At 45.1% G+C, this 26,337-nt stretch overlaps 1 protein-coding gene and 1 long non-coding RNA gene across 8 annotated transcripts in view; one reads left to right on the top strand and one right to left on the bottom strand.

Annotated features, from left to right (window-relative positions):
- HHAT (hedgehog acyltransferase) overlaps positions 1–26,337 on the bottom strand; it is a 326,701-nt gene that overhangs the window by 134,709 nt on the left and 165,655 nt on the right. For all 7 annotated transcript variants that reach the window (XM_058701854.1, XM_058701853.1, XM_058701849.1 and 4 more), the window contains one exon: positions 13,705–13,740. In XM_058701854.1, coding sequence (XP_058557837.1) covers positions 13,705–13,740 — 36 coding nt within the window. The remainder of the gene's footprint in view (positions 1–13,704; positions 13,741–26,337) is intronic.
- Positions 17,316–21,236, top strand: LOC131496362 (uncharacterized). The gene is made up of 3 exons (XR_009254459.1): positions 17,316–17,468; positions 17,550–17,670; positions 20,807–21,236. It is a non-coding gene; the product is annotated as an uncharacterized LOC131496362 (long non-coding RNA).

Consider the following 26,337-nt stretch of genomic DNA (forward strand, 5'->3'; position numbering starts at 1 on the left):
TTGGGTATGTTTTTCCCCCCCACCCTTGACCCCAAGCATTGCCTCCTAGGGGAACCTTCCCCATGGCGGGCTCTCCCCCAGCCTGATCCCACCTACATCAGGTGCTTTGTGACACACACCTGTAGGACCATGTGTCTCTCCTTTTTGGCACTACTGGCTGCTGTACCTTTCCAGACACGCATATGGTCTTTAACAAACACTTCTCTGCCCCTAAACCCTAAGCTCCATGAGTGTAGGAACTATGTTCCTTTTGCTAACTACTGTCTTTCAAGTACGGAGTAGGGGAGAGTGGGTATCAAGACTGATAAATAAGTGAATGGATCCATACATTTAGAATGATTGATCTCACCCAGTTGGCACTTACCTATTTGCTTGGTTTAACCCAAAATTTTGAAGTATCTGACTGTCTTCCTAAGGCAACATTTCACAAAGGGGAAACTGAAGCAGTAATATTAAAAAACTTGCTGGTAAAGCCACATAACTAGTAAGTGCCAGAGCTGGCTTGGGTTTGGCCTACAGCCGTCTCCAACCTATGGGCACAACCATCCGTTGCCAGGTGCTCAAAGGAAAATGCAGAAGAAACCAAGCTCCCAGTTCTGGCCTTCCGGGGTGGCAAGTATGATGACAATGATGATGGCGATGACGACAACTAACAATTACCAAGTGTTCACTCCACTGAACACCATTTAAGCACTTGATGTATATTATGCCATTTAATCCTCAAAAAAACAAAAACCCGTTAAGTAGGTATCACTATTAATACCCACTTACTGACGTGAAAAGTCAAGCACGGAGCTGCCTAGTTGCTCATGAAGTCAACAGTGATGCAACCAGCTCTCAAACCCAGGCCGCCTGAGCCTGGACCCCAAGCCACTGACTGTGGTCAGCAAGACAGAGCGCGCCCATGGGGGCATCTAGCTCTTCCAGGGAAGTCAGCAGGGCTTAGCAAAAGAGGTGTCCTCCAAACCAGCTGCCAAGAAGGCCTCTGCAGAAAGAGGGGACCGGCGTGCACAGAAAGAAGAAAATGAACTAGCAAGTCTTGCTCAGGGAACAAAAAGAAATTTAAAGAGAATGCTCACGGGGCTGTGAGGTCTTAGAAAAAGCCCTTGAACAGTTGCCTGAGGGAGGAGGGGGCTAATTAAAACTGATTTTTGTTTCTAAGCTATTTTGTTCTTTTTTTTTTTTAATTTTTTTTAACATTTATTTATTTTTGAGACAGAGAGAGACAGAGCATGAACAGGGGAGGGGCAGAGAGAGAGGGAGACACAGAATCTGAAATGGGCTCCAGGCTCTGAGCTGTCAGCACAGAGCCCGACGCGGGGCTCGAACCCACGGACCGTGAGATCATGACCTGAGCCGAAGTCGGACGCTTAACCGACTGATCCACCCAGGTGCCCCTCTAAGCTATTTTGACTCAATGCCCTTGGGCCTGAGGGGACTGACTGGAAAGAAGAAAATAAAGGTGAGGTTCACAATAGAAGGCAAGTGAAAGATGAAGTGGGTTTCAGTTATGGTGTATGAGCATGTGCAGTTAATATCTATAGGAGGAACTAACAGAATTTAGGAACCAAAATGGATATGGGGCGTGAGGAAGTAGGACATTTCCAGAATATCCCCAGGGCTTCTACTCTGGTTGATGGGGGGGGGGGTGGCTGGGGGAGGGAGAAGAGTAGGGTTGGGACATGAGGGGAGGTAAATAAGGAGTCCCATTTGAGGCAAGCTGAATGGCTAATAAAGTAGATGCTTATCATTCAACTGGGCGGGCAGAAATACAACAGAACACCCAGCATCTCTACAAGGGAAGTAGACAAATGGCATTATCATGTAGACCAGTGTTAGGCCAGAGAATGTTCTGTGATGACAGAAATGTTCTATCTCTGCTCTGCAGTGTCCAATAAGGTAGCCAGTAGCTACACATGGCTATTAAGCACTTAAAATGTAGCTAGTGCCACTAAGGAACTGAACTTACAGTTGTGTTGACTTTTAATCATTTATATTTTATTTATAATAAATAATACAGCTAGTAGCTACTATATTGTAAATCTGGACAACACAAGTGGCCCTCTAGTATTAAACACACCAAAGCTGCTTATCAAAGACTGCTGAGATTGGAAGGGACCTTGGAGTTTATCGGGTATAATTCTCTCATTTCACAAATAAGGAAGCTGAGGTCCAAACAGGAGAAGACACTTGCATGAAGTCATTCCAGCAAGAGAGCAGAAAGGCAGACTACTGTCGTGGTCCTCTGCATCTGATCCAGTGTCCTTGCCTCTTCGTGGACTGCTTCTGTTCTGATGTAAAAATAGCTCCAGTTCTGACTCTGGCGTGTGGAACTGAAGCAGCTCATGGGAAAAGCCGAGTAAAGATCACACACTCTCTCCGCTCCACTAGACATACCAAATTTCATTGGGTAAGTAACCCCATCAGATATTTTCATTGCAAATTACAGAACCCACTCTGATCAGTTTTAATATGAAAGGGATTTATTAAAGAAGGATCAGCAATTTGCACAGTCTCTGAGAGAGGGTCTCAAAGCCAGGCTTGGAGGCTATGCGGTCAGGACAAATCACACTACCACTGCTGGAGTAGTGATGGGGACCCTACCGTGCCTGCCACTTGGCTCAGGGGAGAGGCTCCCAATCACCAGTGCTGGGTGAGAGGCCCCAAACCCGGACCTCTGCCTCTCAAAGCTGGATGGCACTGCCGCCAGGCTCACCAGCATGCATTCCAGGTCTTACCTGCACGTACCTGTTCTCATCGGAGTCTAAAATAGAGGGAAGGGGGAATCTGAGACCCTTCCCACACTGCAGGAAAGCAAATTTCTGGCTTCCATCTGGCATGGAAGCCCCATAGGGCAGAATGATCCCAGGAACTAGAAAAAGAATCCGAAAAAGAGGCAGCACCACCATCATTACTTAACAAATGTCCTGTCAAGTAAATAACCCATCTGCACTAGCTCAGACCGCATGGATCTCACAGCCTGTCTTGCTCAGCAGCATCCCTGACTCAGAGCTTTTTACACTTAAAATAATGTCTCTACACTGCAAATTTTCTCAATTAATTCACCAGTGGCTCTTCTTGATTTTTTTAAAAGATACATTTATTCCCTGGAACATCTGTATTGATAGAAGCTATGTATGGTAGGAAGTGAATTCTGCATTTCAACTCTCAAGAACATGAAGGGTTTCTTTTAGTTTTCTTTTTTTTTAATCTGGGTTTTCTAATTAACAAACCTAATATAGCACAGCCGTGAAGATGAAGAATTCTAAAAACTTCTTCCTCAAAAGTGGTGGCAGTAAGACAGAAGCAAAGTAGATCTGAGAAATCTTCTAAGAGCTGAAAATTACTGTAATGTGGAGCATAATCATCAAGGCCATTCCAACCCCCAGATTCTACAAAGAAAGGAAAGGACCACAAGCCTCTCCAAGTGTTTCAGTCTGGAGAATAAATAAGAAAAGCTGTCTTGGACTGTGACCGTGATGGGTGAAGCTGGGGGAGGGGACGTGGTTTTTGACAAGAAAGGGGAGAAAACACCAATGCCTTATGTGAGGCCTTTCAGGAGCAAACCAGATGGGACTCTGCTCCAGGCAGCCCCAGGAGGGAGCCAGCGTTGTGGATGTAGGAGGCCTCCTGTCCTAACAGTGGCTGACATCCAAGAAGAGAGGCACTGGGAGAGGAGCGCTGAGGGCTGAGAACAGGCCTTCGGAGACCCTGCAGATAAAGTTCCAGGGAAAAACGAGAGGCTGGGCTTGTAGGGAGCTCCCAAGACAAGATGGTTACTTCTCACCAGGGGAAGGCTGCAAACCTCCATTCTGAGCGAACCTCCTGGAGCCAACCCCACTCTCTCCAGCTGCCCATGCTTCTAGAGAGGGCCTACTGCCACGTTCCACCATGGTTTCATTGCCTCCAAGTTAATGCCCATGTGCACAACCATACCTTTTACAATATACCAAGCAAACATAAGCAGAGGGAAATAGAAGGGTAGTTTGGGGCTAGTGTTCCTCAGCAGAGCAGCTCTCACAGCAGCTGCTTGTCAGAGAACCTTCCCTGGGGAGCAAGGACAGGCCTGGGTCACCGAGCTCCAGCTTGGGGTGGAGCAGCATGGCAATGGCTGAGGTTCAAGAATCCCAATTTCACTAACTTGCCAGCTCAGCCTGTCGCAGTGAGTTTTGAAAAATATAAATCAAATCATGTTATTCCCCTACTTACAACCTTCCAGTGGGCTTTAAAAGGGAACCCAATCTTCTCCACAGTCTGGCAGTGGCCTCTGCCCCCAGACTTCTGTGGATTCCTTGCTCCATGACCCCGCAAGCCCCACAGCTTCCGTCCCTTCTATTCCTCACGGGCCTCCTCTTCATCTCAGGGCCTCGGTGCCTGCCCTGCTCCCTGCCTGGAACAGCCTAGCCCAGACCCTGCTCTGGCTGCCTCCTCCTCCTCACTCACATCTCTGCTCAGTCCCCAGGTGCCTCAGAGAAGCCTTTCCTATCTTTCCTGTGCGGTCACAAAAGGCTCTCAGCCTGTGCCTTCCCATCACCTCATGGGAGTCACTGTGCCCACTGACTTGTTTGCTTGTGTATTCTGTCTCCACCGACTGCAATGCAAGCCAACTGACGGCAGGACATTGTCCACCTATCACTGCCTTTCCCCCAGCTCCTGGAAGACTACTAGGACCACTTACTGGTTACAGAAATGGATTACGTGAAAAGATAAGGAGATGGTTACCAATAAGTCCGTTACATTTTTAAGAGTTAAAATTTATTCATTCAAACATTAAAAAAAAAAAATTAATGGTGCCAGACGCTCAGGCAGCCCCCCTACCCTCTGTGTCCTTGGGTTACTCAGACTGGGAACACTGGGTTTCAGCTCTGTCATGAAGGAAATGAACTTAATCTGTTGCTTTCCTTTTTGTTTTAATGGAAAAAGCATTGCATTTTTAAAAAATGAGATATAATTGACATATAACATGTTAAAAACAAGGCAACAGACCCAAAATGGAGTTGCTAATGCTAAGCCCCACATCGAGACTTAATCAAATGGAGACTTAACTGCAGTTTCCACTCTCCAAGAAATGGATCAATCAGGAATCACTACATCAGCACAGGTTAGGTAATGTGACCCACAGACCGCAGTCATTCCCTTTAGCAAAGTAAGCAAAGTAACCCTGCAAAAACCAATCCAGTTTTTCGCCTAGTTTTTCTTTGTTCCCACTCTCTCCTGGCTATGCAAGTCTTTCATTATATACAGCTCCTCAGGGCTCCTTTCTCTCTGGCTAGATTGCTTGCTGCCCTGTTTTGGTTCCTTTTTGCTCAAATAAACTCTTCAAACTTTACACACGCCTCGGTGTATCTTTTAACAAACATCCTATTAAATTTCAGGTACACAGCATAAAAGGCCCAATATGTGTATGTTGCAAAGTGATCACCAGGGTAAGTTTAGTTAACAACCATCATCTTGTGTGGTTACAAATTTGTGTGTGTAATGAGAACTTTTAAGATCTACTTTCTTAGCAACTTTCAGATTTGCAATTCAGTATTATCAGCTGTAATCACCACACTATGCATTACATTCTCCGGGACTTATTGATTTCACAACAAGAAGTTTGGACCTCTCAAAGGGCCCTCTGTACATTAGACACTATGGGGTATTATTGGAAATGTATTCATGAACCAGACCCTGCTCTCAAAAAGCTCACTGTTGAGGAGGAATGTTTGAGATGCGCAAGCTATAGGCTCCAAACTTCCCTGAGCATACGGGTCACCTGGAGTGGTAATGATACTGATTCCTGCCACCTTGCCCCATCTAAAATATTCTGGCAGAATCCCATGGTCTTGGAAGCTTGGGAGGTAGTGCTATCAAAGGAGAAAGAGGAAGGCTGCTTGGAGGAGGCAGCATTGAGATGGACTTGAGATGGGGCAGGATTTGGATGTGGAGGAGGGATGGGCGAATCAGGCGTAGGAAACACATGAGCAAAGGAAAGAAGCCAGGAAATTTGGGAGGGACAGAAAGCCGCATTTGGTTCCATTTGGCCACTGCGCAAAGGGAAATAACGGTGGAAAGGCAGCATGAAGACCAACTGTGGTGGCCCAGGACATGAGGGTATAGTCTGGTTTTGACTGAAGGGAAGAGAAGTACCGACTGGTTCTGAGAAGGGAGTGACAGCATCAGGTAAGTAGGCAATTTACAGAGGAGCAACTGGTGGCTCATAAAGGGTTAACGAGCTACCTAACGTCACACTGGTGGAAGGAGAAAGGCCAGAACTCAAACCTGCTACTCTGATTCCAGAGGTAAGGGGGTGGGAGGAGAAGGACAGAACTGTTCCTTACTGAGTCCTCAGTGTTTCCAGGCACAGAGCTAAGTGATTAGCATGTATTATCCCACCTCACCACACCTGTAGGAGTAAGAAGCCTGAGTTTCAGACAAAAGTGCATCTCCTTTCTCCAGAAACAGGAAGGAAAGGGTGATGGGGAAGATGTGAAGGAGACAGACTCAACAGGATTGGGAAACTGAGCAAAGGAACAATGGCGGAAGCAGGGCAGCGCCATGGAAGAGGGGACAGTCTCGTGGAAGGGGGTAGGGACAGCCTGGTAAAGGGGGGCAAGCCCCATGGATGCAGGATAGCTTCTCTTCGGCACCCTGCCTGCATTTTCATTAACTGCCTCTGTCGGGCCTGCTTTGGACTGTGGCTTTCTTCACTTTTTATTTAAAACACTTTGTTACCGGAACACCACACAGATCATTAGCTGCTGGTTTTCATAAACCACAAGCGGAATGAAAGAAAGGTTTAAAAAGAATGCTGTGCTACTGCAGTCGCTTCAGAGAAGATGAGCTTGCAGCAGGCAGGGACAAAAGACACTTGGTGGCTCCCCCAGGTGCCACTTCTCCCTTCCAGTTGCCACAAAGAGAAAATCAGCAGGGCCTAATTAGGACTGCAAAGACGCAGAGTGTAGGCTCACCTCAGGTGGGAGCAGCTCTTAATCAGCACATTTGCTTTTCATGCCACTATTAAAATTTATTTCCTTGGACAAACGAAAGTTGACTTCCACGTTATATTTATAAAATTAAAACTCCAAAATCCTAGGGGCACCTGGGTGGCTCAGTCAGATCAATTCTCGATTTTGGCTCAGGTCATGATCCCAGGGACGTGTGAACAAGCCCAGCACCAGGATCTGCATGGAGCATGCTTAAGATTCTCTCTCACTTCCTTTGCCCCTCTGCACACACTCTCTCTCCCTCTCTCTTTCAAAAAAATAAAAATAGGGGCACCTGTGTGGCTCAGTCGGTTGAGCATCCGACTTCGGCTCAGGTCGTGATCTCAGAGTCTGTGAGTTTGTGCCCCGCATCGGTCTCTGTGCCGACAGCTCGGAGCCTGGAGCCTGTTTCGGATTCTGTGTCTCCCTCTCTCTCTGACCTTCCTCTGTTCATGCTCTGTCTCTCTCGGTCTCAAAAAAAAATAAATAAAGGTAAAAAAGAATTAAAAAATAAAAATAAAAATACACAAAATAAATTAAAAAATAAATTTTTTTTAAGTTTATTTAGAGAGAGAGAAAGCATGAGTCGGGGAGGGGCAGAGAGGGAGGGAGAGAATCCAAAGCAGGCTCCATGCTGCCAGCTATGGAGCCTGATATGGGGCTTAAACCCATGAACCACGAGATCATGACTTGAGCCAAAACCAAGAGTCAGAGGCTTAACTGACTGAGCCACCCAGGCACCCCTAAAAAATAAAAAAAATTAATTTAAAAACATCTAAAATCTTATGTAACAAATCAGGTATTTGCCTCTGAATTATCTTATGTGTGTATTTAGAATATATACATAACAGGGGCGCCTGGGTGGCTCAGTCGGTTGAGCGTCCGACTTCAGCTCAGGTCACGATCTCACATTCCGTGAGTTCGAGCCCCGCGTCGGGCTCTGGGCTGATGGCTCAGAGCCTGGAGCCTGTTTCCGATTCTGTGTCTCCCTCTCTCTCTGCCCCTCCCCCGTTCATGATCTGTCTCTCTCTGTCCCAAAAATAAATAAACGTTAAAAAGAAAAAAATGTAAAAAATAAATTAAAAAAAATAGAATATATACATAAGTTTTATCTTTCTTTTATATTTATGTACAAAAATATCTACACACACATACAATAACTCAGAGACAAAATGCCTGTGTATATATGCATATATACGCATCTTGTGTGTGTGTATATATACACACATATACACATATATGTATACACATATACATATGTGTGTGTGTATATGTGTATATATACACATATATATATATATCTTTAGTTGTTTCACGTATTCATTTTAGTGTTTCTAAACTCCTAGACTGAATACAGATGCTAATTATCTTCCTATTACCATCTGGTTCTCACTTCGAGGGCCAAATGCCTACCTTCCTCTCCTTAACCTCTGTTTCCAGAGCAGCTGAGAGCCTAAACGGGGATCAACTATCTGAAGGAAAGAGGCAGGCTTATCCCCAGCTCTCTTCCTTCTTCTCGGGAGGAGTCTTTAACCCAAATTAATTCTTCATTTGACTGCTTGCCTTCTTAAAGGCAGACTCTTTTGAACATTTCACACATCACAGAATCCAAGACATATTTCAAATGATGGTGAGCAGACTTCTTTGTCAACACCATGAATGCTACAATTAACTACAGCAAATGTGGTGGTAGACTCTGTGCTACTCAAAATAAAGGAGGTTAAAAAACTACCCTGTGATTCATGAAGCTCAAAACACCAACATTTTTTAGCCCAAACAACCCTTCTTTTCCGCGCTAGAGCTAGTTTTATGAATGGGTCGGGTATAGGGTGTCACCCAGGGAAAGCCAAAAGCAGCTTTGTGCCTTTCAGAATTCAGTGAGCCATTAATTCACACATTACTGCAATTCGCTGCCCTCTGGCAATTCAAAGACTCCAGACTGTGCTGGAATCTCGGGATCCCCCTCCAGAGGAACAAAAGGCACCACAAGAAGTGAACAGTTCTCCCATTCTACCTTCTCTCTCACCAGAGCAGAACGCTTCAAAGGGGCACACACTGTTTCATACAAACATTAGCATCTCTGTAGGATTAAATCTACACTATATTGAACACCATTCTAAAAGCAGAATCTGTTTACTTACAGAAAGGAATTTCTCTTCTACTCTGGAGATCTCAAATAGCTTTAGGGCCACACCAGAGGCTCAGTGACGTTTTCTATTTGCCGAAGAAGTATCAGTGGCAGGAGCCCACACTCTGCGTTTCTGCTAGTCCTGACAGGACATCAAGATGCTATCCTTAGGACAAAAGTAGCGACTCTGATGTACTCACACATGATCTTTAGAATAAAAATGGAAAATAGTGGTAAAGAAAACTCATTTTGCTATTTACAAAAAAAAATCCTTATTTGAAATGAATTATCTAGCTGAGTATAAATACTATAGAAAAGAAGATGAAAGTACAGCTAGTGTTTTTTCTAATTTTTAAATGTATAAGAATAATGGCAATGCAAAAATTGTAAAAGGAAGACAGACAAATTTAATCTTCCAGACATCACAGAAGATGGAAGGCTTCAGGTCTTCTTTTAAAAGTCAGGATGACATCCTGTATCACTTAAAACTATTCCCTAATGTGAGGAACTCAGAGAAGGGCAGGAGGGCAGGTACAAAGCAGTTACAGCGTGCGTTTGTGAGAAGGGTGCAGCTGCCTACAACTCTGGGTAAAATGGAAAAATGCCTGGGGACGCCTGGGTGGCTCAGTTAAGTGTCTGACTCTTGATTTGGGCTCAGGTGGTGATCTCACGTTTCCTGAGATGGAGCCTGAGCCAGGCATCGAGCTCTGTGCTAATGTGGAGTCTGCTTAGGATTCTCCCTCTCCCCTCCCCACCCCCCGCCCCACTCTCTGCCCTCCCCTGCTCACAACTCCCACCTCTCTCTCAAATCAATAAACTTAAAAAAAGAGAGAAAAATGCCTCAGTCAGCAAGAATCCAACCCAACATCACTAATCATTTTTACTTTCTTGCCAAAACTAAACTAAGCTAAACTTAAACATGCTACCCTGGTCTTTAAAATGAAACAGAGCTATTTTCTTCCATAATCTCTCTTCCCAGATTGGGCTTTTTTTTTTTTTTTTTCCTTTTTCTTTTGTAGAGTTACATTAAGAATCCCAACCAAAAGCCTTCTTCTGGCGCTATTCTTAAGTGAGTTGTGATTACTGTTTCCTGAAAGTCTTTCCTTTGATTTCTGTGAGATTTGGAAGGACTGAGGTCACTCGATTTTTCCCACAGTCGTCATAAAACACCAATACCAAAAATGCTCACATTTCATTAAACGTGACAGCTCCTTCCTGCCCCACAGCTCAGTGAAATACCCCAACAGCTTAAAGGGAAGCATGCCCCTCCTTGCAGTTGCCTGGGCTGGGATTACAGATAGGGCTCCTGGCTTTGTGGAAATTTATGTCATTCCAGAGAAGTCGACATTGCTTCCATCAACATAAAAGATGCAGCTGATTAATTTCAGGGAGGCTGCAGTTTCTCTTATGCCAAACACAAAGTGTTCAATACAGCCCGATGACCCAGAGTACATGTTAAGAGCTTGTTGTAGCCAATAAATGTAGTTAATTAAAAAAAAATCGATGCCAATTTCTCCAACACCTCCTCTTTTACAAAGGGAATATATTTTCTTCTATTACCCAATACAGGGTGAGGATTCAAGCAGCACTGCCTCACTCTTCCAACCCTCCAGTTCTCCGCAGTGACTGAGTAACAGGAAAATGCACTCCCTGCCTTTGCTTCCCAGCTCCCAGGGCAATCACTCGCTGCTTCTCTCCACCCAACTGAAACCACTTTCTCTAAGTCTAAAGGACACTTAACACCTTCTGGTGACTAAATACAAGAGCCCCGCCAATTAAAAAGAAAAAAATCTCCACTCAAACCACCCTCTCCACCAGCTGCCTGGCCTTTCTTCCTTCTCCTTCACAGCTTAACTCCTTTTTTTTTCTTTTGACACACACACACACACACACACACACACACACACACACACACACACACACAGAGGGAGTGTGAGCAGAGGAGGGGCAGAGGGAGACTGAGAGGGGGAGAGAGGAAAAGAGAGAGGGGGAGAGAGACAGAATCTCAAACAGACTCCACGCTCAGCACAGAGCCCAACATGGGGCTGGATCCCATGACCCTGGGATCATGACCCAAGCAGAAGTCGAGTGAGATGCTCAAATGACCGAGCCACCCAGGCACCCCCACTGCTTAACTCCTTGAGACAGTTGCTGCTGCCACTCCATCACCCGCCCCTCACACAGTGCCCCAACCCGCTTCAACCTGACTTCAAGGCCATCATGCCAGTGAAATAGTCCTCACTAAGGCGCCCATGAGAAACAGTGCTCAGTCCCCTTCAGTCTTAACCTCCCAAGCCAGGAGCAGAAAGGATGCATTTCTAAAGGGAGCTACAAATAAAGGGGTGATACCCCCACCCCATCCTGGGATTCCTAAGAGATGGAGAACTGGCGGCTCCCAGCAACTACCTCCCCCCAACATCTCCACCCTCCAGCTCCCAAAATGGGAGGAGCATAAAGGAAGGAACTCAGAGTCTTCAAATTCTTGGCTTGGTGCAGAGTGTATCATGGCCATGGGGGAAGGGGGTGGAATGAGGAGACTTCATCACAGAGACTGGGCACTCCTGCAAGAAGGGGAGACTGACCCCCTCATTCCCCAAGTGGATACACAACAAACATGTTGATTTGCTCTGCCCTTACCAGAGCAAAGGAAAGGAAAACTGCAGAGAGATGTCAGGGCAGAAAGAAGCCTTACCTCCTACTTCTGCTTGGTTCACAGAACACTAAGATGACTAGTTAGAGCATCTCACCAGTACCACCCAAAAGGGCCAACCACCAGGACAAAGGGATCCCAGCACCAGTTACATTAGAAACACTGAACTTCCCCCTTACCCTCCTCCCCACCCAACATAGGAAATGCGGTTGGATCCCAGAAGAAGGAAAGGCAGGAGGGGTCCCAGAGGCAGACCACCCCTCCCCCCACCTCAAGGCCCCTCACACCATAAGCCTGGCAAGTGATAAGCTCAGGGAAAGCTTTAACTCAAATGCCTGTTTTTCTCATAGTGGTATTCCCAGACATATCCAAGTACGTGGCCCATGACAGGATTAAGAATTCTTTGTTGAATAAATGGCTGAACAGTTTCTTCTTAATCCTTGCCCCCCTTGTCCTTTCTGCCTCATTTTGTTCATTCACTCGAAGCACAAATGTCTGTTGAAGATTGACTCTACAATCTAATCACAGAAAGGCGACTAAGACACGTTCCCTGCCTTCAAGAAGTTAGTAGAGAAAATAAAGTACAAACTTGCATCCGCCACAAGGATCAGGTGAACAGTGGCATGGTAGCAGGACAAAGTACCAAAGACACTAACTCAAAAATCCAAACCACTCCTGGAAGTGTACCCAGACGGCTTTTATCAGCGTACACATGGAATCCTCATGCCTGCCTTTTCGGTGAACTCTGGTCTTTCATCCCTCCTGCTGTAATGCATTTACCCTTTAATGCATCGAGGGTAGTAGTTAACACACTACCATCTATGTGTGATATCCTGGAGAATGCTAGGGAAATCTATATTCCTTGGGCCTAGGGTGGGCCAAAAAGATTTCAATGCACACCTTTGGATGAGGCCCTGGAGAAATGACGAGGTGTGGGTGGCCTTTCTTGGAACACCACTGTATGTGATGCAGCACGAAGGAAATGTTGTGGGTTTAGGATAAAGGCGATGCCAATGATGCACGTTTCCCTTCAGACAGCATCTTACCCACACAAAGACGGCCCTGCATGGTGGCGAGCTGAACCACTGTAACACCTACCCAAAAAATCACATGGGATTTATAACTGTGTATTAGCAGACTCTTAGAATTAGCATTTACAGTCTCCTATTTGCAGAAAGCAAATCACTCTCCATAATTTCTAGTTCCCTTGTAATCACTAGCTTACAGTCCTTCGGAAACCATTATTGCTTCTCACGTGCCTTTCTGACAAGCGTTTTTTATGACCATTTTTCACCGTTATTAGAATAATACATGCCCAATACAAAAAAAATCTAGAAAATACAGCAAAGTTGACAGCAGAAAAATATGTAAATTTTTACCAGCCCTGTTAATATTCTGGTATATTTCCATTTAACCTCTGTTTGATTTAATAGATATTTGGAATTAATATGCCCCATAAGCCACTCTGGTAAAAATCACCAATAAACTTAGGATATAAACTGCCATCTGTAATCTCTTCCAATTATGAACGAGGTTGTATCTGCATGACTATAAAACAACCAGTAGATTCAACTTTAAAAGCTTAAATTCAATGGAGGGAAAATTGGTGAAGTGGGTTAAGGTATGAAGGCAAGCTAACTCTCTTCACTTCTCTATTTGTCTTCCCAGCAGCCCAGCACTTGGAACAAGTTTGCCCATGCTTTTGGGAAACTACCACTTTAGCTATAAACTGCTTTACATAGAAGTTCCTCTGACTGTTTAAAAAAAGGATAATTTTGCGTGCAATTCTTGGAGGCCCAAAACACCGTAATGTTAGCAGTGTGTGGGTTTTTTTTTTTTTGACAAGTGTACAATTGCCATTATTTAACAAGATATTTAAAAAGGATTGTATTTTCATCTCAGTCTTCCATAATAGACATGCTATGCAATGATATCTAGAATTAAAATGATGGGCTTACCTGATTAAGAAATCATGCAGTCCAACGTCAAAATACCTGTTCAAAGAAGACACAGACAAGTATATCAGTAAAAGAAATGCGCAGCAATGGCAGACTTGACCAAAAACATGTAAATTGCATTCAGAGCACGGTGAATAAATCAATCACTCTGTAACAGAGGTTCTCAAAGTATAGCCCCTGGAGTGGGGCCACTACAGCAGCATTACCTGGGAACTTGCTGGACATGCAAATTCTCAGACCCTACCTCAGGCATACTGATTCAGACACTCTGGGGATGGGGCTCAGCAATTAGATTTGACAAGCCCTCCAGGCAATTCTGATGCAGAACCACTGCTCTATGATAGCAAAAGTGTCTCAGCAAGTCTACGCTTTTTCTCTAGAAAAAAAAAAAAAAAAAGCCACAGGGTAGATTTTGTCACTTTGCCAATAGGTGAGTCCTTTTATCACACTAGTTGTCTTAGATGTTTACTTGCTCAAAAATAAATGAAATTATGTTTTACAAGTACAAAACCATGCTGGCCAAAGGTAAGAACAGGGGTGGGGAAGCGTCACCTCTGTCCTTCCATGCTCCTCCCAGCCGCAGTCCCCAGAGCATTTTTTTTTTAAATTTTTTAATGCTTGTTTATTTTTGAGAGACAGAGACGGAGTGTGAGCAGGGGAGAGGCAGAGAGAGAGAGGGATACCCAGAATCCTAAGCAGGCTCCAGGCTCTGAGCTGTCAGCACAGAACCCAACACGGGGATCAAATTCACAAGTTGCGAGGTCACGACCTGAGCCAAAGTCAGATGCTTAATGGATGGAGCCACCCAGGTGCCCCTGTCCCTGGAGCTTTTTACCAAAGAGCAGCCCTGTCCATAGCTGGGTCTGCCCTGGGAGGGAAGAGAGAAGAGCAGCTCCATGCACTTGCTGGTGAGCCTGCCCTTGTGCCTGGGCCTCTCACCAGGCACCTCCCACCAGTAAGTCCCGGGCAGTGGTGGACCCTTTCACATACAACTTCCCCTGACACCCCCAAATGGGCTGAGTCCATATGAATGGCACTGCCTTGGTTTCTCTACCACATTTGTTCCCCCTACACCTCTAACCACTTAACCAGTGTCCTTCTCTCACCTTTGGGTCTGGTTGTGAGTAAAAAGGCTCGGTGGCCGGAACCGTGATGCTGCTGTCCACCACACATAACCACTACTCCTAACACCTAGAAGGTGGTCACTGTGTCCCACCCAACAGACTGGCCTCCCAGGTTAGTGGAGTAAAGCCTGCCAGAGTAAAGCCTGAGTTACTTCTGTCCCTACAGACAATGAGCAAGAAAAACAGAAATCCCCCCTAGAGTGGGGTCCGACTGCCCAGGCCCTGACTGTCCCTAGGTTCCAGCTCCACCCCTGCCCCGTTTCTGGAACATTCCAGCATGCCTGGAACCTCACCTCACCTGACATCTAGCGGATGCTTACTGACATTAAAGTAGGATGCCTTTGGGTACCTTTAAATGGCAAGCTTCCTTTGTGTACTGAAGCATCTGTTTACAAGTCAATGGACAGAGTGGGATAGAAGAGAGCAACAAAAGTTCACTGGATCACTTACCTGAAGTCATTATACGATTCAAGGAAGATACATAAGTCTTCTGAAAAGAGCTCTAAAGGGAGATGTCCCTGCAGGATTAGCTGATTTGCTTCAGTTGATACTACACTGACCTGAGATGCTAAGTTCTGCCTACAATCATATTTAATGCAAATTTAAAAAAAACAAAACAAAACTGAAATGATCCCTCCTCTCAACCCAAACCAAGGCCATGTTCCTCGGCCACGTAAGTAAATATTCATATGACAGATAGCAATTTTAAGATCTCCAGGACCTGCAATGTGGGAGATACAAGTTGTATTGATTAGAACACAGATCTCAGCTTCCTTCACTCATCCAAAACCTATTCAGCCCTTACAATTACATCAGCTACATAAAGGATCAGACTCTGTTGCAGGAATCATAGCATAAAATAGACACAGAGGGGATCAGAAAGAACCACAATATGGTGGTGAGGTAGGTGAAGGAAGATTCTGAGGGAGTAATGAACAACCTAATAACATTCACAGAAAGGACTATGAAGTATTTAGAAGGTGGCAACTACTGTATGGTGCCCACATACACAAGCCATTGCTGGTGAGGCCAGGGATTGGCATCTCCATTCATCAGTGCAGGGAACTAAAACAGAGGGGCTAAATAACCTGCAGAGCTCACAGCTAGTAGAGGACAAATCTGGGAGTCAAACTGGGCCCTAAAAGCCATGAATTGCTTACTCTTCCCACTAAAAGCATAGGCTCTCACTGCCTCTCATTATTAATAATTGAAAATTATTCTTCATTCTAAGAACTGATCCCTTTCCACCTCCTCTGATTTCGGTTTTCCCACCATGGCTGCCCAGCCCCAGGCAAGCCCACCCCCTGCCTCCCTGGGCACAGCTGCCCCACAAGTGCCATCTATCTCCCTGAGTCTTAGAATCAAGTCAGGTTCTGGGAAGTTATATACCTTCTCTAGGCTGTAGCTTCTCCGTGGGAAAATGGATAGCCCTTATTCATGGAGGGTTATGAGAATTAGGTGATAAGCAAAAATACAGTGCTTAGCACAGTGCTTGGTATACTGTGAGTACTCAATAAATAGTAATCTCCTTCCCTCCAATTTTTAAGAGAAGTTGTGGATTATATATACAATGGAATACTACTTGGCAATGAGAAAGAATGAAATATGGCCCTCTGTAGCAACATGGATGGAACTGGAAAGTGTGATGCTAAGTGAAATAAGTCATACAGAGAAAGACAGATACCATATGTTTTCACTATTATGTGGATCCTGAGAAACTTAACAGAAGACCATAGGAGAGGGGAAGGAAAAAAAAAAAAAAGTTACAGAGAGGGAAGGAGGCAAACCATGAAAGACTCTTAAAAACTGAGAATAAACTGAGGGTTGATGGGGGGTGGGAGGGAGGGGAAAGTGGGTGATGGGCATTGAGGAGGGTACCTGTTGGGATAGCACTGGGTGTTGTATGGAAACCAATTTGACAATAAATTTCATATTAAAAAAATAAAAAAGAAGAAAGAGAGAGAGAGAGAGAGAGAGAGAGTTGTTTTAATGGAAGCCCAATAGTAGGAGAAGGAAGCCACATCGAAAGGACATAACATCTCACTATGCAGCTCAGAAAGACAGGTGAGGTGATCCAGGGCACAGGGAGGGCCTGAACAGTAGGGTAGAGGGTAGTACAGCTGGAGAGCTGAGGGACAGGGACAGAACTCAGGAAACAGGCAAGGGAGCAGGAAGACCAGTTATTCTATGGAGGCCTCATAGGGAGCCTTGAAGTTGGATGTGAGAGCCGGCGGGGAGTGCAGGGGAGCGGGGTCTTGCCGCCAGGCAGGGAAGGCATCATCCTATCCTGCCTGCCCTGGCCCTGACTGGCATCTCACTAAGAAGTGCCAGCACACACTGGTGCATGTCCAGCTTCACCTGCCACCACGGTATCCTCTAAAATCTAGGGCCTAAATGTACAGAAGTCAGTGATTGTGACACGTGGTGTTTCAGAACATTTCTTCTTGTGCATATATGGCTGGTCACGGATGGAATTTGGGGCTGGGACAAGTGGGTGTCTTTAAGCATCCTGTGATAGGCAGGCTTGGGAGGAGCTGACAGTCACTTGGAAACAGATGGAATGAAGAAGGTCAATGGGGATTGGCAACATAAAATGTACCAGGAAAAATGTAAGGGGAAGAAAACAGAATTTCCTCACAGGTATTCATGTCTTACTCTTATGCTACATCAATTCATCTGTGTTGATATTCATTCATTCATTCATTCATTCATTCAACCAAGATATTTTGTCAGAGTCTTCTGTGTGCCTGGCGCTGCTCCAGCCCTGAGGACATGGGCGAGAGTAACACAACAAGGGCCCCACCACGCACGGCACCCACGTCTTAGGTGGAAGGGGTGAAAAGTAAGTAAGCCCTCCATAAAGAAGAGAACACCAGAGGCAGAGAACTCACACAGGTGACAGGACAGAGGGGTGGACCACACAGCTGCTCAGGGAAGTCCTCTCTGGCCAGGTGACATCTGGGTTGAGATCTGTATGGTCAGAAAGGGCAAGCAATGCCAAGACCGGAGGAAGAGTGTTCCAGGCAGCAGGACATGCGGGAAAAGCCCCAAGGTGGGAAGGAATGCGGCAGGTTGGAGGAAAGGAAGAAGCCAGCATGACTGGGACAAGCTGAAGTGGGGGAGGGGGGCAGGGAGCAGATCTGAAAAGGCTGTACCTAAGGGTTAGGGCTTCATTTCAACATCCATGGGAAGCAGAGAGGGTCTTTACCAGGGGAATGCTATTTTTTTCATTTGTTTAAATTTCATTCATTTAGGGGTGTGCTTTGATTTATCTGTGTATGAAAAGAATACTCTGGGTGTCCTGAAGAGAAAGGATGGGGACAGAAGCAGGGCAGGGAGCCACTGCAGTCTAGGTGACAGGTGACAGGGACTCACCCCAGATGCAAACACTGGAAACAGAGCGGAGACACAGGGATGGATTCAGACATGATTCTGTGGACAAAAACTTGCTCTTTGAGGGAGGGAGGGAAGGAGGGACAGAGGGGAAAAAGTAATCTGCAAAACAACAGAGGGCCTCACAGCCCGCAGTTCCACACCAAGCAACTGGTGGCTCAGCCAGGCCGTGGCTGCTTCTGGAAGCTCCACAGGAATGCTTGGTGGCCCGCATCCAGACCAATGGAATGACAATGTTCTGTGACTGGTTTAATTTGGAGAATGGCTCCCCTGCTGGAAGAACTGTAAATTATGGCAATGGTTTGGGATCTTTTTAATGAATTTATTGTGGTAGAACACACACAACATAAAACTTCCATTTTAACCATTTCTTAAGTGTACAACTCAGTGGCATTAAGTACACTCACACTGTTGTGCAAGCAACACCACAGCCCACATCCAGAACTTTTTCAACCTTCCACTCCTCTTTACCATGGTAAGGCTGATTTGGGGTCTTTCCAAAGGGTTCAGGGGTGCCCCCTCACATGGGGTCTTTAATTTCAAAACACAAGCCAACCAATGAAGTCTAGAGATCTCTTCTCACTTAGTTTTCCTGTATAGATGTAAAAGATGCCTTCAGGAACTAGAATAATAAAGGAAATATGCTTTTCTTTTTTTATTTTAGAATTGTATGCCAGGCACTGGGCTAGGCCCTCAGTGTATTCCCTCTTCCAGTCCTCACCACCTGCCAAAATAGATCCTTATTTTATAAAGCCTCATGTCCTTACCCCCTATCACATAGCTGGTAAATGGCCAAGTCAGGATCAAGCTGAGTAACAAACGTCAAAGTCAGCACTTTTTCCCTTTCTGTGCTCAGCCGCTGACTCATTTAACAAATATTTACCATGTGCCGGGTAGTGAGAATTCAGTAATGCACAGCACAGAGCCCCTACCTCAAGGAAAGTTGAGCCTAGTACAGAGATGGCGGAGTCAACAAGAATTTCAATACAGTGTGATGGAGAACAATGTTCTAGCCCACCCCCCCACAATGGATTGCAAATTCCATGAGGGCAAGAACCAGAGCTGGCCACTGCGCAGATTCTCAGTAAGTACCTGCTGAGTGAACCAACATGTGAATGATGTGCTGTAATAAGGCACCGGTTCCTCCGTCCGCTTTGGCACTGAGCACAGGACATTGCCGATAGAGACGCTCAAAGTAGTTACTTAATACATCAATTACTATGCATAAATATATAAAATACATACCCACAGATGGAAATGAGGCTTCTCTTCTGAAACAAGATATCTATCAGAGTGTAGCACAATGCATCTTATCACCTTCTAAGAAAATGATCTCTCACAGCTACCAGCCCACGGTAAGGCAGGATTTCCTTAAGAGACATGAGAAACAGTGACCTTGCACATATTACCCTTGATTCCTTCCAGAAATCAAAATTAGGAAGTCTTTTATGTGTGGATGTGATATGGAAGTTTTTGTTGTCTGAACGTCAACTGGTAGGAGCAGCGGGAGTCAGCTTTCAGCTTGCTGCATAAGAAGAAAGTTTCAAATAAGCTGCAGTGTTCTAATACAGCTGTGAACTTCCCATCACAGGGTGAGCTCAAGCATGGGTTGTAAGGGTATTCAGAGGAGACTGAACCATCGCACAGAAAGCTGGGATGAATGGATGGCCTTGAAGGGTCTGCCTAGCCTCAGGCTTCCGAGTCCCTGTTTAGTCACTTTCAGGAAGCACCTCCAAGTCGGAACACTCCCTTCCACAGCAGCAGCTCGTCTGATGACCATTGGCACGGCTGCAAACTGTGCCTGGGCTAATGCTCCCGCAGCAGCCCTGATGGCTTATTTATTACCATTTTGATTGCTGTCCTTGGTAGAGCCCCACAGGGCACTAGAATTAAGCTCACCGCGCCTGACACAGGAGTGCTGCAGGAGTGTTTACCCCCAAAGCAACCCCCGTGCTGGCAGAAGATGGTCAGCCCCACAGAGCATCTCCTTGGCAGAACTTGGAGTAGAACCCACAGGTGGTTCCAGGACTTGCTCTGCTCTGCCAGGCTGCCTGCCTCCCGGGCTTCAGGTCCTCAGGACCACAGCTGGTATGGTCCCTTAGCAAGCCACGCGCAGGGCAGTGTTTGGATGAAGCATCGCTTTCAGATCTCAGCTCTTGTTCTACTTCTTCAACCCACAGACCTCACAGCTTCTCATCTCCAGACGTGTTCATCCCACTAGTTGGCGGCCAGAGTTTAGCTCTCTCACATTCCTGCCTAGAAGTGTGAAACTGACTTGGTTGGAAGTAAAAACCAAATCAAATCACTAGGAAAATAAAGTTTATACCCAGACTCAAGGAGTCCTGACCAGTTCTGGCCGGGCTACCTAACTTAAACTCAAAGAACGGAAAAGACCTTAAAGTCTACCTAAGCTGACCTCCTCACTTGCCAGAGTGGGAAACAGGATAAAAAAGATGAGGTAATCCTCACACAGTTCCACAACCAGCAGCAGAGCCAAGACTAACAGTCCCCGAGACCCTACTTCATCATTCAACATGTCACAACACAGCCCTCCTCCCAGTCTCAGCTGGCATCTTTATTTTCAGGGGACGTCCCAGACAGTACTGGCAACACGCCTCCTGATGACAGCACATAATAACGGGCACCATGTCATACCACGTCCATCCCGGTTGTGAAAGTCACGCGAATACAAAGCCTGCAGGATGCCTCTGTAGGAGCCCTCACTCTCTCACGTTCCTTCCACCATCTGGTCCTGTCTGGACCTAACCTGCATATCAATTTGAGATTCAGAGCCTGCTGAAAGTCAACAATAAATAGTGATGCTGGGTGTTCTCTATAATAACCAAATTATGGGAACAACCCAAGTGTCCACCATTTGATGAAGAGAAAAGGAAGATGTGGTGTGTGGACATATGCATGCATGTACGCATACTATGGAATATTACTAAGCCATAAAAAATAATCAAGTCTTGCCTTTTGCAATGACACGGATATAGCTAGAGTGTCTTATGGTAAGTGAAATAAATCAGGGAAAATAAATACCATATGATCTCATTCATGTGTGGAATTTAAAAAGCCAAACCAATAAGCAAATGGGGAGGGGGAGGGAGGGAGGCAAACCAAGAAACAGACTCTTAACCATAGAGAACAAACCAGAGAGGAGGGGGGCAGTGAAATAGGTGATGGGGATTAAGGAGGCACTTACTGTGATGAGCACTGGGGGATGTAAGGAACTGTTCACTGTCTATATTGTACGCCTGAAACTACTATTACACTGCATGTTGACTAACAGGAATTTGAATAAAAGCTTTTTTAAAAAAGCGATGCTGGGGAGCAGGAAAAGGGAAAGTGAACTTAGGTCAGAAAGACCCCATTTGGTGAAATACCGAAGTCTGACAGGAAAGTAGAAAGTGAGAACTGTAGCCCATGAGGACAAATTCTAAAAAGCAAACATAGGGGCGCCTGGGTGGCGCAGTCGGTTAAGCGTCCGACTTCAGCCAGGTCACGATCTCGCGGTCTGTGAGTTCGAGCCCCGCGTCAGGCTCTGGGCTGATGGCTCGGAGCCTGGAGCCTGTTTCCGATTCTGTGTCTCCCTCTCTCCCTGCCTCTCCCCCATTCATGCTCTGTCTCTCTCTGTCCCAAAAATAAATAAAAAACGTTTAAAAAAAAAAAAATAAAAAAAAAAATAAATAAATAAAAAGCAAACATAGTACAAAATGGTGTCGGGTTTCACAGGACATGCTCTTCGCTCCACCAGACAAGTGTGTCTGCCATCAGATCATTTATTAGCCAGAAAATTCTGGGAAAGTAGCCCAAAAGCCAGGTCATCTGGGCATTTCAGAGTACTGGAGAAAGAAAAGGAGAGAAGGTGCCAGTTTCAGGTATAAAGGGCCCAAGAGTGAAGAGCTTTACAGGAGAAACCACATCTCCCAATACGTGGAATTTAGGTCTGTGCTCCAGCTATCTCATTTAATAGTACTTGACCATGGACAAAAAAAAAAAAAAAAAATCACTGCTCCACATCACAGTTGTTTTAACTGTGGCACAGAGAAAATAATACCTATGGCACAAAAAAAGGAACAAACGTAGTGGGTACAAGCGGTTCATAATAAACCTTCCACAAATGCTCAAGATTATTTTCTTTCCTCCTCAGACTTTATAAAGTCCCTAAAGACTCTTTTCTAAACCGCATCAATGCTCTCTGCATTCATTCATCCAGCAAACATTTATCAAGCACCTTCTAGATGTCAGACACTGCAAGAGAAGTCTAGGATGCAACAGCTAAGTCCCCACCCTTGTGTATATTCCAGAAACAACTCCTGTATCTGATGGGTGATTTGAAAACGCTTTCTCTCAGTCTGTGGCTTGTCTTCTTATTTTCTTTTTTTTTTAATTTTTTTTTATTTTTTTTATTTTTGGGACAGAGAGAGACAGAGCATGAACAGGGGAGGGGCAGAGAGAGAGGGAGACACAGAATCAGAAACAGGCTCCAGGCTCCGAGCCATCAGCCCAGAGCCTGACGCGGGGCTCGAACTCAGGGACCGCGAGATCGTGACCTGGCTGAAGTCGGACGCTTAACCGACTGTGCCACCCAGGCGCCCCTTCTTATTTCCTTAAAAGTATCTTTTGAAGCACAAAAGTTTTGAATTTTTAAAGATCCACGTTGTCATTTTTTTTTTCTATCGTGGACCATGTATTTGGTATCATTACGTAAGACAGCTTTGCCTAATCCATGGTCCTGAAGATTTTTCTCCTATGTTTTCTCCTAAAAGTTTTAAGCATAGCTCTTACATTTCAATCTTTAATCTATTTTAAGTTAATTTTTGTGCCCACCATGAGGTAAGAGTCTAAGTTTATCTACCTTTCCATGTCTTCATGTAATAATGTCTCCTGGACATCCCTGTCAACATGGAGGTCACTGGCAGCTTTGACAATTGTGTAGTCTCATTGAGTGGTGGAAATGGAAGCCAGACCAGAGCCAAGAGCAGAGTGAATAAAAGGAGAGGAAGCAGAGACAGTGGCACATAAATAGCTCATGCAATGACTTTGGTTCTGAAGAGGAGAGGGAAGGGTAACAGCCGCAAAGGGATAAGACAAAACGAGGTTGTGTTTTGTTTATCTGGAGAGAAATCTTCCACTGGGATAGGTGATGGGTGCAGATGGCAGAAGACTTCATGGAGGCAAGAATTTTAACAGAATAGGAAGCAGAGCTGTCGTGAGAGAAAAATGGATAATGCTTAGACTCCTCCCACTGGAAGCCAACTGGCAGTGACTCCCACAGAACATCACTCAGGTTGGAACATAAAGTGTTACTGAGATGCAGGGGAGCTGATTCCAGAGCCGCAGGAGATGGTAACAGATGTGCTCTTCTTTCTTCCGGATGGCACTTGCAACAGTGATGCCCCTAAGGGACAACCGTAACAGCAACACAGAAGGAGAAAACTCCGTATCTCTGATGGCACTACTGATAGGGTCCTGCTGATCCTGCCCCGCCCCCTGCTGCCTCTGACAACACAGCTACTCAGTTATCTCCAAATAGAGAGTAATAACTGACTTGTGCCTTTCATTCCCACCTCAGGAAAGACTGTACAGAGACATGGGCCTCAGGTCCAATTTATAAAGTAAACTGGGCCCAAGATACCCAGTGCTTCAGGAACCACAACCAAGTAGGTCAGGCATCAAAAAGTTGGGGATTAGGAACTGGGCAATTAAACAAGTCAACGCTTACCCAAAATAATGCCACCAGGTCACAAAAATGTAACACAAAGCAAATGCTTCCACAATCTTAAAGGTTGATAATTTCTTCTCTGTACAGATATGTTTCCAGTCAGTCATGTTATTAAAATTTCATTCCAATGCTCAGCTTTGCTCTTGTGAGTACACGTTACAATGAAGATCCTTCATGATACAGAGTTTGATGAAGCTGCCCACTACAGCTGGGAAAACTGCCATCATATGATCATATCAAGGACCTAGTTTTGTCTCTTGGAAGAGTCGAACATTTGGTTCTTCCACTGTCACTAATCCAAGGCCAACTAGTTTGAAAAGACAGAAACAAGATTCAAGTGTGTTTTTAACAGGGATGAGGTTCACAGGTTTTTCCTCCTTTTTTACAGGGAAACAAAAAATTCTTTAATGGAATTCAAAAATAATGGTCATTATATCTAAAAGTGATACTTAACAGGGCGCCTGGGTGGCTCAGTCGGTTGGGTGTCTGACTTTGGCTCAGGTCACGATCTTGCGGTTTGTGAGTTTGAGCCCCGCGTTGGGCTCTGTGCTGACAGCTCAGAGCCTGGAGCCTGCTTCCAATTCTGTGTCTCCCTCTGTCTCCCTCTCTCTCTGCCCCTCTCCTGCTCGTGCTATGTCTCTCTCTCTCAAAAATAAACATTAAAATAAAAATTTTTAACCAATACTTATAATACATTTTAAAATAAATTCAGTATTAGCATCATTCTCACTAAATTATAGCCTTTCCCTCCTCAGTTTTATTTTCACATCCATTATATATCGGAGCCTTGATAAGAATGCCCTTTTGTATTTACCTTCTACTTGACTGTCTAGGATATAATCAGACTCCAGAGTTTAAAACACCACGTCTCCAAACGTCTGCAGCCTCTCCTACACTAATTGCTAGCAAAACTTCTTAGTCTCTCCTTGGGCATCTCTTTCACCTAAATGACACTAGCTAATCAAAATGAATATGACTATCTTTCCTTCAAGCTCTCTTTACTGAAATCCAGAAGAACAAAATAAAGGAGGTCACAGAGCAACAATCTGTCAATGGGAGAATAACCCCTATCACAATGCAGGAGCACAATGCAGGAGCAGAGACCACAGGGACACAGATGGGGATGGAGTTCTGTGGGGCTGTGTCACCATACAAGGCTCAAGGCTTGAAGCAGCAGGACACAAACGCTCTCACCAGGACTGAACAGGACATAATGCATAAGTCTGATCAGCACAGCAGAGCCAGCAAAGTCAAGTCAAGAGACTGCAAGGCAGAGAGCTTACACACACACAAAAACTCGTGGATTCTCATAAACCACCACGGAAACACTTGCTTTTGTTTTTCATAGTTATAACACAAAAGCCAGATCAAGAGGCCAACCCTGGAGCAACCTCACCAGAGGATCCTTGTTCAGACAGCATTCTGGACAGGGAAGAAGACATATTTTCTGCAGCGGACTGACAGTGCAGCTTGGTCTACCGGGAATCTAGCCTGCAGGGATGTGTACAGGTTGGGACCTAAAGGGATCTTCAAAGTTCTGAAGTTCAGTAGTCCTTAAACCGCTCACTCAGGCTCTTGTCAGTGGTTAGCACCTGTGTCATAAAAATTAAACCCCTCTCCCTTTGGATGTTACCAAAAATGAGACGGCCTTCAAAGGCAAAAGAGATCTTATTTCAAAAACACAGGAATTACATCGTAAATAATCTCCGACATTTTAAAGTTGACAAATTTTAAGAAAAATCAAAATAAATTACCTTTAATAGGAACACTGATGCTACTACAAGTACTACACCTCGTTCTTCTGAACATAAACCCGTTCAAGAGAATAAAGAATTTAATTTCCTCCTCTCCTCAACAAATATGTATCATATTTACCATGGGCCACATTCTGTCAGGTGCTGCCTACAGTTTCTGCTTTGCATGAGCTTCCAGCTCAGGGAGACAACTGATACATGAATTTAAAACCTACAGGAAGCGCAGCATGCTATGAGAGCATCTCTTGGAGAATAAAAGGGCCTCTATCCCCGGGAGCCTGCTGAGTGACAGTCCTCCCTTTATCCCCTGTGACCGGCAGATGAGGAAGAGCCCTCCGTCACCAAGGTCTTCACTAGTCAGAAAAGACCTAAGGCTGCAGGGCTGACAAGTATGAGCATTCCGAGGCACAAACAATAAACACCAAGCCACAAGGCTTCCAATAAATTGGTAGCATCCACTTCATCCCCAAGAAACGACTCCATTTTGAAACTCCCACAGTTTGAAGTTAAAAGCCAGTGGCCATATGTTTCTACTTAGTGTTGTGCTTTCTACTCGTCTCTTAACTATTTAACTAGAACCTTCGAGCCTGCTTAGAGCCTGTTAGTACCTCAAAGATAGTTTGTTCTTTCTCAG

This window comes from Neofelis nebulosa, chromosome 15 (genome assembly GCF_028018385.1).
Source record: "Neofelis nebulosa isolate mNeoNeb1 chromosome 15, mNeoNeb1.pri, whole genome shotgun sequence".
Taxonomy (NCBI): domain Eukaryota; kingdom Metazoa; phylum Chordata; class Mammalia; order Carnivora; family Felidae; genus Neofelis; species Neofelis nebulosa.